Here is a 13,273-nt window from a genome sequence, read left to right as displayed (position 1 = left end):
TTAAATCAAACTATAGTGATAAATCATAATGAAAAATATAAGGCCATTGGCTAAGCATCAGATGGGTTAACCAGTGCAGTCATTAAATGCCATTTGTTCAAAATAATTACCTCTAGCTAGCTATTCTTAAAGTGCATTAAAATGACGTGGGATTAAGAATTCAGTGAGTCACATGTAGGTGGTGGCGGCATTGGCACAGACAGTGTTTTGTCATCTCAGGAAGTTCTGTTGGGCAGTGATGTTCTAGAATCCATTCTCAGGTTTTTTTTGTTTTTTTTTTTTTCTCGGTGAAAGCATTGAAAACATCATTGTTCCATCCTTTATCTGCTTGTTTTTTCTGGGACTCTTCCCTGAGTCCTTGAGCCAGGGAGGCAGCGTGGTTGGTCAGTTTGTGTGCCACATGCCCAAGGTAGTTGGCACAGAAGACCTGTGGTGATGGTGGGTGTATTTCCTGCTTCAGTGAACTAGATGTTTCCTTCTTATCTAGATGAGGATGAGGAGGAGCCAGAAGAGGATGACCAGGAGATAAAAGATAAGACTCTGCCCAAGTGGCAGATCTGGCTTGCTGTTGAACGTTCTCGAGACCAGAGGCACTGGCGGCCCTGGCGCCCAGATAAGACCAAGAAGCAAACGGAGGAAGACTGTGAGGACCCTGAGAGACAGGCATGTACCCTTCACTACAGCAGAAAGTGTTCCCTCCCTCCCTGCCTCCCTCCCTCCCTCTGTTTATTTGTGCATGGTAGCCAGAAGAGGGCATCCTCTCCTATTATTCTCTACCTATTCCTTTGAGGCAGGGTCTCTCCTGAACCCAGGGTTCTCAGATTTCTAGGCTAGGCTGGAAGCCATCAAATCCCAGTGACATTATGTCTCCGCCCTTCTGGGATCTGGGGTTTTAGGGGTGTGCAAGGCTCCTGTCTTGTTAAGTAGATGTTCAAGACCTGAACTCTGATCTCATGGTTTTGAACCACTGAGCCATCTCTCCGGCCTCCAGGGTATGTGCTTTCCCTCGGCGGATGGGGAAGGAGCTAGTGCTAATACTTCACTTACGTCAGGAAATGATCTGGTACTTGCTGCTCTGGGTAGGGGCTGGCATCTCGGGAGATTTTAAATAAAGGAAGATGTGCTATTTTGTTTGTTTGTTTGTTTGTTTATTGTTATGTTCTGTTGAGAGTCTGTAGTCCAAACTGGTCTTGAATTTTGATCCTCCTGCCTTTAGACTCCTGAGTGCTAGGATTACAGGGATGTGCCAACATTCCTGGCTAAGAAGTGCTGTTTTGAAGCCTGGAATCGATCCAGTTTTTACAAGATACCAGTTCATTGTTTGGCGATGTGTATGAGGCTCTTGTGACCCTTCCTGCAAGTGAGGTGCCTTGAGGGGGTGGGTGCCTCTTGCTCACTGCTGGTCCCCTGTGTCTACAGGCTGTCCTCTGGCTAGCGCTCAGGTAGTGGGAGCTAGTGGATGCTGGAGAGCTCCCTGATGCCGGAGCATGCAGGCCTCGGTGCTGGCAGCATTTGAGGTGGTGGTGCAAGGATGGAGTTAGGACCCAGAGAGCGAGGGTAGACCAGAAGAAGCAGCCTCTGGTGGAACCTCAGCAGGCCTGTGGCGGGGAGCAGAGAGCCTGGGAGCCCTCAGCCCCTTGCCGGTTGAGCTACGGAATGTTTAAAGGGAGGGTCCTTTTGGTGCGTGAGGATTTCCTAGAGTTCATAGTCAGCTGAGTTCTAGAGCAGACTGAGCAACTTCCTGCCATTTTGCATTTTCTCTGTCGAAGCCCTAGGGAGAAAAGCTTTCTGATGAGTCGATGGTTCAGTCCATTGAATCCTGGGCAGTCCAGTGTTATTGTGCTTGTACCTGACTTCTTCTACCACGTGGCAAAGAAGCCAGTCAGTGTGAAAGCGCCTGAGGTAGATAGGGCGGTGTCCTTGGCTGTGGGTTTTGAAGTGATGTATGAAGTCATCGTGAACACTCACAGCTAGCATCAGGCTCGTGATTGCTCTTTCCACGGTCCATTGCTTCTACTGTCTCCTTCTTACCGTGTACCCGTTTATCTGTCTCTGAGCAGTTTTCATTTTTTGAACTAAACTTCTCAAAAGAAACTACAAATAGTAAGTCTCCCACCCTAAAGTCAGAGGGCTCTGTAATTGTTATCTGCCAGATAGCTAGTGTTGTTTGCTTCCGAAGTCTAGATTTTCTGAGTCCAGCAGGCTGCTTTGGTAACTGTTGGCTTCAGCCTATTGGTCTTTCCCTTTTTCCCATGGTATGCACGAGTTCTCAATGGCCCCTCCAGACTGCAGCTCTGTTCCTCAGCCCCTCACGCTGCCCGGGCTCCAGGCTGAAGCTCTGTTCCTCAGCCCCTCACGGTGCCTGGGGAGCCTCTTGATTCTTTGTGTTTTGTAGAAGACCTAGCTGCTGTCTATTAAAGCTTACTTTACTCCGACTAACGGGGACTAGGACATCTGTGTAGAGAGCCAGGCCGCCGTGACAGCTCCCGGTCTCACTGCTGCGTCTCCTCTCGCTTGCAGGTGCTGTTTGATGATATTGGACAATCTCTGATCAGACTTTCCAGCCCGGCTCTTCAGTTCCAGCTCATCGAGGCCTTTCTGCAGTTCTTGGGCGTGCCTTCCGGCTTCCTGCCTCCAGCCTCCTGCCTTTACCTGGCCATGGATGAGAGCAGCGTCTTTGACAGTGAACTTTATGATGAGAAGCCCTTGACTTACTTCAACCCTTCGTTTTCGGGCATTAGCTGTGTTGGCTACATGGAGCAGCTGGGCTGTCCTCGCTGGACCAAAGGCCACAGCCGAGAGGGCGAGGAGTTTGTCCACAACGTCTTCCACCTTGTGCTGCCTCTGTTCTCAGGCAAGCACAAGTCTCAGCTCTGCCTCTCCTGGTTGCGGTATGAGGTTGCCAAGGTAACCAGCTGCCTCCTCCCTCATTTCATGTCATGTCTCACGGGATTGCGGGGGCTCCAGAAGCCCCTGAGTGCCACTGTCACAGAACTTCCTCCTTTAGTGGCTCTTGCAGGCGCCTCAGATGTGAAGGAGCAGCAGGAGATAGGCCAGTGCTTAGTGGCCAGAGCTGTCTGTGGTCTGCGATTATCCAGGCACTTAGTGCTAAGAGCCAGCGTCAGCCTAAGCAGGGTTAGAGGATCTGGGGCGTCTTAGGACAGGAAAATAAGCTGCTTATCCTAATAGCTGTCGGCGCAGGGCGAGGTCCCATACTCTGCTCTGCCCTCTGCTGGCCAGTATTAGTACTAACTCTTATGGATAATGTGCTCTCAATTCATTTCATACACAAGTACAGTGTATTTGGATCATAGCTACAGAGTCCCCCCGCCCAACTCTTCGAGGAACTCCCGCCCCCACTTCGTGCCTTCCGTTTTTTAATATGTAAGTCCTGAAACTATCTGCGGCTTACACACAGCAGGTTGTATGGGAATTGTGTCTTTGAAAAGTGTCCTTGACTGGATGATTGAGTCATTAGAAACATGGAAGAGAGATGTGGGCTCACAGTGTAGTTCATCATTTTCCACTCAGTGAGCTCTTGCCTTTTGGACAAAAGAGAAATGGGGTCTATTTCTGGAGATGAGCATTTGGAGAGGGTTGGGCCTGTTTGTTGGGGATTCAAGTGAAAACCTGGTCTGTGCATGCTGGCATCCGTGGCCACGTAAACCCTGATTTCATTGCCGGCTCGGGGCTGGTGGCAGCCAGATCTGACGGAGGAAGTGTGGACTGCTGCCTCGCCAGCGCCTCCTCAGCCTGGCAGGACAAGGGAGTGCTTGGGGGACCCAGCGATGTTCTTTTCTTTTTGCTGTAGGTGATTTGGTGTCTACACACTAAAAAGAAGCGACTAAAGTCTCAGGGAAAGAACTGCAAAAAACTAGCCAAGAATCTCCTTAAAGAGCCAGAAAACCGCAACAACTTTTGCCTCTGGAAGCAGTATGCACACCTAGAGTGGTTGCTTGGCAACATAGAGGATGCCAGAAAGGTGTTTGATACAGCACTCAGCATGGCAGGCAGCAGTGAGCGGAAGGACCGTGAACTCTGTGAACTCAGTCTGCTTTATGCCGAGCTGGAGATGGAACTGTCGCCTGACTCGAGAGGAGCCACCACAGGCCGGGCTGTCCATGTGTTAACGCGACTGACCGAGAGCAGTCCCTATGGGCCCTACACTGGGCAGGTCGTGGCCACTCAGGTTCTGAAAGCTCGAAAGGCTTACGAGCACGCCCTGCAGGACTGTCTGGGACAGACTTGTGCCTCTGACCCAGCTAGCACAGAGTCCTTGGACTGCCTGGGTAGCTTGGTCAGATGCTTTATGCTTTTCCAGTATTTGACTGTGGGGATCGACGCTGCTGTGCAGATATATGGACAGGTGTTTGCCAAGCTGAAGGGCTCTGTTCTCCCAGAAGGTCCTGGGCCGGAGGATAGCACCAGCCCTCAGAGTTTGAGCAGTGTTCTCGAAGCGATTACCCTGATGCATACAAGTCTGCTGCGATTCCACATGAACATTAGTGTGTACCCCCTGGCTCCACTCCGAGAGACGCTCTCAGAGGCTCTCAAGCTATATCCAGGCAATCAGGTTCTCTGGAGGGCATATGTACAGATTCAGAATAAGTCCCACAGTGCTAACAAGACCAGAAGATTCTTCAACATCGTCACCAGGTCTGCCAAACACTTGGAGCCTTGGCTCTTTGCAATTGAAGCCGAGAAGATGAGGAAGAGGCTGGTGGACTCTGTCCAGAGGTAATTACTGGCGGTCTCATGCTGGGTCTCACAGACCTCTATGGGGTGGTTATTGTGTTCTCAGCCCCTTGCCAGGTCTCAGGCCCTGCCACAGCTGCTGCACTGCTCTAGATGCTTCTGCTAACAGACTGGAAAGTGAGTAAGACACTTAGGAATAGCTCCTTCCTCCTTAGAACCACTGGTGACTGTCTTCCTGCCCCAAGTGTGGACCTGCCCTTTATTTCTGGTGTGCCTGAGATGGAATGCGAGCACTGTTCTGTCAAGCACGGACTCTAGAGGTCAGCTCTGATTCAAGTGCCTGCTCTGCCCCTTGTCCCTGGGTGACTCTGGGCAAGCACTTCATCTCTCGGACAGTTTCCTCTTCTGTCAAGTGGGAACCGTGGAAGAGCTGACCTGCTGGGCTTTCCTCTCAGGTCCAGGGCAGCAAGTGCTTGGCTTGAAGGTGGCACACAGTTCCACAGGAGCTGTGAGCTTCTGGCAGCACTCATGGAGAATGGCGTCATGCTCCACCTGCCTTCCTTTGACTTAGTAAATGGTCATCCTGGAACCGGGAGCTTGGGAGCCATTGTTCCTTCTGGAATATTTGCTGCTGCGTCACGTCGGTCATAGACATAGGGTTGCTTTTAGTGAGGCTTCCTTTTGCTTGGATTTGGTTTCTTCCATTGATACTTAGTCACTCCGCCTGAGTCTAACTGCAAAGACCTTTTTTTCTCTCCCCAGGCAGGACTTGGCATTCTGATCACAGGGTGGGCTTGTGTAGGCTTCCCGGGCAGGCTCAGCATGGTGCAGAACACACAGCCCTGGCCAGTGCCTGGGCTCCAGCCTCACCTGCACAGGCTGTCCACATGCTCACCCCTGGGGGACAGCGCTTCCCCAAAAACTGATAGAGGTGCTGCTGACCTCGGTCATTGCTGGAGTATGTCTTCCTCCGTGATGTTGGGGACAGAACTCATCTCGGAATGACCTGGGTTCTTTCCTTGCAGAGTAGGTGGTAGAGAGGTCCACGCCACCATCCCGGAGACCGGCCTGACGCATCGGATCAGGGCCCTGTTTGAAAATGCAATTCGGAGCGACAAGGGCAGCCAGTGCCCCCTACTGTGGAGGATGTATTTGAATTTTTTGGTAAGAAAATATTTTTTGACTCTCTGTTTTTGTTTTGTTGAAGCCCTGTGTCTAAATTTATAAGTAGAAAAACCTGCAGTTGTTGGTAGCCACCGCCTGGGAAGGAGAGCCTTATTTTCAGCCCTTGACTTGGCATTGTTCTAGTGCTTTCTGTAGGGCTGGATTTGTGGATAGGTATTGTTTAAATCTGGTTTTGTCGTGGGATATCTTGTTCACTCTGTCTATGGTGATTGAGAGTTTTGCTGGGTATAATAGTCTGGGCTGGCATCCATGGTCTCTTAGTGTCTGCAGCACATCTGTGCAGGCCCTTCTGGCCTTCAGAGTCTCCATTGAGAAGTCGGGTGTTTTTCTGACAGGTCTGCCTTTCTGTGGGACTTGGTCTTTTTCCTCTGTGCTCCAGCACAAGCACTTTACCGCGGACTGTGTCCCCAGTGCTTCCAGCCAGTCTCTAGAGAGCCCAAGTCTATGGCCGACGAGGGTTTATGCCGAAATGGTGCCTGTGGTACGTCCTGATTGGACTGCCCAGCAGCCTGGCGCAGGCAGCAGGAAAACCTGGCTTTAGTCAGACCCCTGCCCGACTTCCCCGTCCCCCTCAGTCTTCCCGAGCAGAGGAAAGAGCTTTAGAGTGGATGCATACTTGTGTATTCGCCAGCTCCACGTCCCAAGTGTCCAGATGCATGCAGGGAAGGTCAGATGACAGAACTCTTCTGAGACCGCAGTGAGCCAGGTTTGCCTGGGTTGTGTGCAGAAATCTTCTGTGGACTTGAAAAGTCTGGACCCGGAAGGAATCTCTATCTTTGAGGTGGTGTTAAAATGAAGGACTAGTTAGAGCATGTCTTTGTCTGGCAGTTCCTGAGGCAGCTGGGTGGGCTCCTAGCACTTTGTTAATTAATTACAGTTAAAAAAAATGAATGAGAGCTCAGTTACACGTGCGTCAGCAAGTGTCTGGGGAGGATGGGAGAGACGGCCGTGAAAGGCCATCGGAGTGGCTTGCCTGCTTGTGTCCTGCGGCCTCTGGAAGGTGTGCAGCATGCTGGCATGCTTACTTTTCCCGGCAGAAATGCTGAGGACGTTAAAGCTTGCTGTGAGTTGGCTGTAGGAAGAAGAGTCAGACAAACAGCAGCCGAGTTTCCCCACTTAGTCCTGCTTAGGTTGCCCTTTGGCAGATGGCAGACCGAGTTTGAGGGGACGTTCCAGCTGTTGTTGCTCTGTGCACATCAGCACTTTGAGCCGAGCTGGTGGCGGTGTTGAGAAAGTGACAGTTTCCTTCTCAGTAGCGAAGGACATCTAAGGAGATAAGCCAGTCAGCCATTATGTGACCGCTGTGCACAGTGCAGGAAGTCTCGCTGTGTAAAAGGAGCTGTGGCAGTTCCGGGTTGTCCCCGTTAGGTCTTTACCTCCCATGTAGTGTGCTGTTCATCTCGGTCTGCTCACAGATCCCAGGCCATTTGGAAAGGCTTTCATTTTCAGGGCTGGTGGGAGAGGAAGCCTCTGCTCAGCCTTCCTCCCCTCCTGAGCCTCAGTGTCACTTCAGGAAGTCACACAGGAAGTGCTAGAGAGAGGTGAAGCTTACATTTGGGGAGGGTGATGTCAGTTTTTATAAATTGTCTTTTAATTTTCTGAGATGTTGTGTCCCCATCAGAAGGCGGCACACATCAGTTGGGAACAGAGATGCCCAAGCAGGTGATTATTAAACCCTAGTTAGCCTCTAGAAATGGAGAGTGACAGCCCTTGTTCCTATTGCCCTGGCTGGCCTTTGGAGAGAAGACTGTGTGCCTGGCTCAGGGCTGACTTAGGCACTTGTTCACTGTATGCATCACATGGTGCCTGTGAGTCTTGGTTCCTGGGGTAGAAGAAGCCTCTGTATAGGATCTCCTTCCCTCCCTCCAGGAGGGATCCAATACCCAGAGACAGGGATAGTGTGACCAAGCCAGGGCCATTTATTTTTCCCACCTACAGTATTTCTAAAGAGAAATTGCCCACTGACAAGCCGACTGAGCAAGGACATGGGAGACACACACCTCAAATCTGCCTCCTTAGAATGGGGACTGGGGGTATTCATGCGGTAAAGAAATGGGAACATGCTGCATGGGAAGGGCCATGCATTTTCTGCACATGTGGCAGTCAGACCTCACAGTTCTCCCTGGGATACTGTTCTCAAAATGGGGAAGTGTGGCCTGAGGGCTGGAGTGTTTTCAACCTCCTGATGTCCAAGGTCACACTAACAAGACATGTGAAGAGCCGTGGCCTTATCAAAAATGGCCTTCAAGTCCCTGAACAGGAACCCAGGCAACCATTATCATCATGATGCATCAGAGCTGCTATCTGTGGCTGTACTAGCAGGAGACTGAGCCCACAGTCAGCTGTAGGACTTAGAGAACTGGGGATTTAAAGCCAACTGAAAGCAGGTAGCTGGTGTGACGAGACAGGCCAGCTGCATCTTTGGCAGATCATTATTAAAGCTGGGTTCCTGACCTCCCAGAGCCTTGGAGACCAAGTTTCTTATTTGATGGCAGCGTTTCTGAGAAGGACTCTTCCATCCTCAAAAGATGCTTTTGAGCGGCTGAACATCCACATTTGCAATTGTTAGCCCTTCTTTTAGTGAATGCCCAGCACGTGATTGTGCTCTCTAGCCAAGGACCTGGCGTTGTAGCAGCTCCCTTCTCTTCTGGTAGCTGTACTTCCTTTGCCTTTGCACAGAGGCCGTTAGTGCTCTGAGATGTTCCTGGTCTGCCTGGTAGGACATGATTTCCTAGTCACAGTGCCACAGGGTAACAGGGAGCCCTGGGAAGGAGGGAGTGGCCCTAGCATGTTTCAGCCCTGACGGAAATGTGCAAGGACTCGGTGGACATGAAGAAGGTAGGGTGGGAAGAGGCAGGTAGCTTCCAGGAGAAACCGCTCTAAGAGGGGCAGGTGTACTCAAGGCCATGCCTTAGACTATGACATCGGGGAGGGAACACAGTCACCTCTAGGCTCTCACCTGGCGTTGGGTCCTGCCACACCTGATGCAGGAAGGCGGCGGCTTTCTGAGGTGGCTTTGGAAGGAAATGCCAGAGAGCAGTTCTCAGTGAGGCTAGCGTCCTTGTGCCTGGGCATACTGGGGTCTGGGGTTAGCTGTACATGGCTAAGAGAGTGCAGTGACAGTTTTGTTCTTCCACTTAGTCAGTACTTAAGAGAGGACATTGAAGTGTGTTGACTTGGGAGGAAGGAGGCACATTAACTCTTTGGGGACAAATTCAGAGGCTCATCCTCAGAGCAGGAGTCTTCTGAGCCACACATATGACCATGGGAGTCAGACCATGGGAATCAAACTTGAAAAAAAGAGAAAGGATGGCCGAGGCTGAAGAAATAAATGGCTTAGTGGTTAAGGGCACTTGATGCTCTTCCAGAGGACCGGGGTTCCATTTCTAGAAAATCCAGCAGGTGGCTCACATCTGACCCGAACATCTTACACACACACACACACACACACACACACACACACACACACACACACACACACACACTCACCACTCACACACTCACACTCCAGAAACATTTGTGTGTGTTTTGGATCATGGGTGGCCTGTAGTGATACTAATACAGTAGTGGGGCAGTGGTCTGGCCTGGCCTGGCCTGCAAGAGGCCCCCCAGTTCCAGATCTCACGGAGCAGCCTAGGTGGGAGCTGGAGAGGCCACCATCAGGCTACCTCTAAGGCAGAATGACCTCTAGGCTCTGACAGAAACTTGTAATAGGCTATGGGCTAATTAGCCCTTGAATCTTTACTATTTAGTCATGGTTTTAGACAGTCTTTTTACCTAGTGCAGGCTGGTTTAGGATTTGAACCTCCTGCCGGCCTCCCCGTGTGGATGTGCCGTCATGCTTGTCTTACAAGGCCTTTCAGAGAAATGACGGAACGAGTACCCAGGGATCCAGTACCCAGGGATCCTCGTTATTTGGTCTCTGAGGGTGATTTTCACAAAATGGCAGACCATTTCCCATGCGTACGAAGTCATGAGCCTCGCCTCGTGGACATGTCTCGTCCCGAGCCTAGGTGTCACTAACACTAGACAGTAGTGCTAAAAGAGGAGACCCAAGGCTTCCGAAATTAAGTGTTGAATGACCCAACACAGCAGTGGCCCCAGAGCATTCTCTGGCACCTGGGAATCATCCCATGGGTTGTCAAGATGGTGTCAGCCCCGACACAGGCCGGCTTCTGGTATCTGAGGGCAGGCGCAGACTGTGCACATTGTAGCCTTAGCCTCCCTGCCTCCATCGCTCACCTAACGATCTCTTCCTAACCCAGGTTTCCTTAGGGAACAAGGAGAGAAGCAAAGGTGTGTTCTACAAGGCACTCCAGAGCTGTCCTTGGGCAAAGGTAAGCTTTAAACACTGTCGCGTCTTCAGCTTCTCAAGGACCTTCCAGCCCGCCTCTGCCCGGCATTGTCAGGGTGTGGCTTTGCCAAAGCCTTTTCCTAGCGACACTGTCCTGAGATGGTGCTCCATGGGGTTAGTGCTTTCCCAACATTCTCCCACAATGCCCAGATGCCCATGTCCTACCCAGATGAAGAGGCGTTGGGAAACCAAACTGAGGGTGAACTGTAGCGCTGACCGTGCTGGCCACGTCCGAGGGAGTGCTTCACTCTGCATTTACTGTTTACGGCCGTTTGCCATTTCCCCTGGACACGCAGAGCTGGCTGAGCTAGGCAAGTCTCTGCAGGCCGGAGGGATGGGACTCACTGGGACCCTCCGTGATCTTGCTCTGTGCTCACGGCCAGTGTTGTCTTTCTCTGCTGCTAGGTGCTGTACATGGATGCCATGGAGTACTTCCCAGACGAGCTACAGGAGATCCTGGACTTGATGACCGAGAAGGAGCTTCGTGTACGCCTGCCCCTGGAGGAGCTGGACCTGCTGCTGGAGGACTAGCGTACACCGGGGGCAGCGCTGGTCTGCTGAACCGCGAGGACAGAGGGCCCAGGAGAGCCATGGCTGTGCCAGGGCTTGCTTAACCGTCTGGGTGGGGTTTGGACTGTTTTACATATTATATATGTGACCAATGATGTACAGATGGAGTCGTGCCAGTGATAAACCTTTTGTGGTTGTGTGCATTTTCGTATTCCTCCAACTACACACACACACACACACACACACACACAAAACCTTTTGTGGTTGTGTGCAGCTTCGTATTCCTTCCCTCAGCCCCCGCTTAGTCAGCGCTTGCCTGTCACACTGCATGTGTCCATGATCCTGTCACAGGTCTGGCTGCTTGCCATGGAGACCTCCCCTTTCCCTGGGCTGGTAAGCAGAGATACATTGTTCTTTATCTTCCACCCAGCAGATGGTTATTTAAACATTTCCTGTCTTGCTCTGGGGACCAGCAGCATCCACAGGGACCTTTGGGTCTGTGCGGCACTGCTCAGAATCTACCCTCTATTGGAATCCAGGTGCCCATGTGCTCAGTACTGTGGAAACCTCGGGCAGGGCACCAGCACCCTCTGCAGGAAGCTTGCTGGTGACCTTGGAGCAGGCTGAACCATGACCACAGCTGCTCCCAGTTGACCGGAGCTCGCCTTTCTGATCATGAAGGCCATGAGAAGGCAGTCGTTTTTACTGTGGGGGAGCTCTGCCGCACAGCCTTTCCTGTTAGCCTGGCTGAGGAGATGGCGTGTCTGTATTCACTGCAGGGATGCCTGCCGGAGTCCAGGCTGGCCTTGAACTCTTGCTTCTGCCTTTGCCTCTATTAATACTGTTTATTTTCCCTGTATGTTGGGATTTAGATACAGGACCTTATGCTGTCCTGTGATTGCTTCTCACCCTTCCATGTACATAATTCTTACCCTTGGTCTTCAACACTCCTGCCAGGTGGCATCCTCAGTGCTGAGTTTTGATGCTGTGTAGCTTCTCATAGATATCCATCTCTACACAAATAAATTGCACCCACTCTGCACAGGGCTACCCGAGTATAGCCTTTGCTAGACAGAACTCTTCCCCACCCCCATGATGGAACCTGTGAATAACCTATGGAGGGTTAGCCAGGGTGGGCGTGCTGGTGCAGGCCTTTAATCCTGGCACTCAGGAGGCAGAGAGAGACAGGGGGATCTCTTGAGTTCGAGACCAGCCTGGTCTGGCTACACACACCTTGTCTAAAACAACAAAACAATTCAAAAAAAGCGAGAAGGCTGTCCTGGGTTATCCGAGTAGGCCCAGTCTGGTCACGAGACTCTTGGGAAGTAAAAAAGGAAAGGAGGAAGGAACAGACACAGGAGGATGGATGGGAGTGGCCTCCACAAGCTGCAAAAGGTCCTCAGTTGACAGCATGTGCTGACCTGGGCCCTGCAGCGACAAGGAGCTGAGTTCTGCCAACCTGGACCTCGAGGAAACTGGATTCTCTCTTGAGCTTCCAGAAAGGAGCGCAGTGGATACCAAGGTTCTAGCTTTTTGAGTGGTCTCTTGACCTGTAAACTGAGACAAATGTACTGTTTAAAGGAAGTCTCGGTGGCACCAAAAAAAAAGGAATATGCCTTCTTTTCACAGGCCACCTGCTGCCTTGTGGCTCTGAGGAATCATCTATTTAGAAAGGAAATAGAGCCGGTGGTGGTGGCGCACACCTTTAATCCCAGCACTTGGGAGGCAGAGCCAGGCGGATCTCTGTGAGTTCGAGGCCAGCCTGGTCTACAGAGTGAGATCCAGGACAGGCACCAAAACTACACAGAGAAACCCTGTCTGGAAAAACAAAAGAAAACAAGTGCTGCAGTTTCTGAACCCAGAACAAAGGCAGGCATGATTGGGATAAGATCCTTCACTGACTAATTTCAGGGATCCTCAGCCTCTTGAGAACAACATGTATTGCCCACTACGGAGCCCTGCAGTCCACAGAGCAAACTGGTCTCCTGAAAAACAGCCACATTAACTTAGCCTTTACTGTGCAAAGACCACTGGCCCCGTGGCTCTGTCTGAGGCACTGGCTTTGGACACATGAAGGGTGTCCTTGTGGTGCCGATAAGCTTCCCTAGTGCGGGACCCTCCTGTCTGCGGCAGGGAGCTGTGGGCGTGCAGCCTCAGCAGCTGTAAAGTGTTGCCTATGCTGACTACTTCTGTCAACCTGACAGAAGCTAGAGTTGTTTGGGAAGACGGAACTTCAACTGAGAAAATGCCTCCGCTCCATCAGCCTGGACTACAGGCAAGTCTGTTGGCATTTTCTTAGTAAACGATTATGTGGGAGGCCCAGCCCACTGTGAGTGGTGCCACCCCTCAGCAAGTGGTCCCGGGGTGTATAAGGAAGCTAGGAAGTAGCACTCCTCCAGTTCCTTTCTGCTTTAGTTCTTTCTCCAGGTTCCTGTCCTGACTTCCCATCGTGAGGGACTAAGCTGTGAGATGAAGTGAACTCTTGCCCCACCCCCTAGTTGGTTGTGGTCATGGTGTCCATCGCAGCAA

At 51.5% G+C, this 13,273-nt stretch overlaps 1 protein-coding gene across 3 annotated transcripts in view; it reads left to right on the top strand.

Annotated features, from left to right (window-relative positions):
* Nrde2 (NRDE-2, necessary for RNA interference, domain containing) overlaps positions 1-10,947 on the top strand; it is a 38,676-nt gene extending 27,729 nt beyond the window's left edge. For 2 of the 3 annotated variants that reach the window (XM_006991807.4, XM_042261040.2), the window contains exons 9-14: positions 488-663; positions 2,521-2,907; positions 3,812-4,737; positions 5,721-5,859; positions 10,146-10,217; positions 10,640-10,947. In XM_006991807.4, coding sequence (XP_006991869.3) covers positions 488-663; positions 2,521-2,907; positions 3,812-4,737; positions 5,721-5,859; positions 10,146-10,217; positions 10,640-10,765 — 1,826 coding nt within the window. In that variant the 3' untranslated portion in view covers positions 10,766-10,947. The remainder of the gene's footprint in view (positions 1-487; positions 664-2,520; positions 2,908-3,811; positions 4,738-5,720; positions 5,860-10,145; positions 10,218-10,639) is intronic. The other variant, XR_013044464.1, reaches the window with a different exon arrangement.
* The last annotated feature ends 2,326 nt before the right edge of the window (positions 10,948-13,273 follow it).

The sequence above is a fragment of the Peromyscus maniculatus genome, chromosome 14, assembly GCF_049852395.1.
Source record: "Peromyscus maniculatus bairdii isolate BWxNUB_F1_BW_parent chromosome 14, HU_Pman_BW_mat_3.1, whole genome shotgun sequence".
Classification (NCBI taxonomy): domain Eukaryota; kingdom Metazoa; phylum Chordata; class Mammalia; order Rodentia; family Cricetidae; genus Peromyscus; species Peromyscus maniculatus.
The sequence above is the reverse complement of the archived record's forward strand: the minus strand, read 5'-3'. Positions and strand labels throughout refer to the sequence as shown.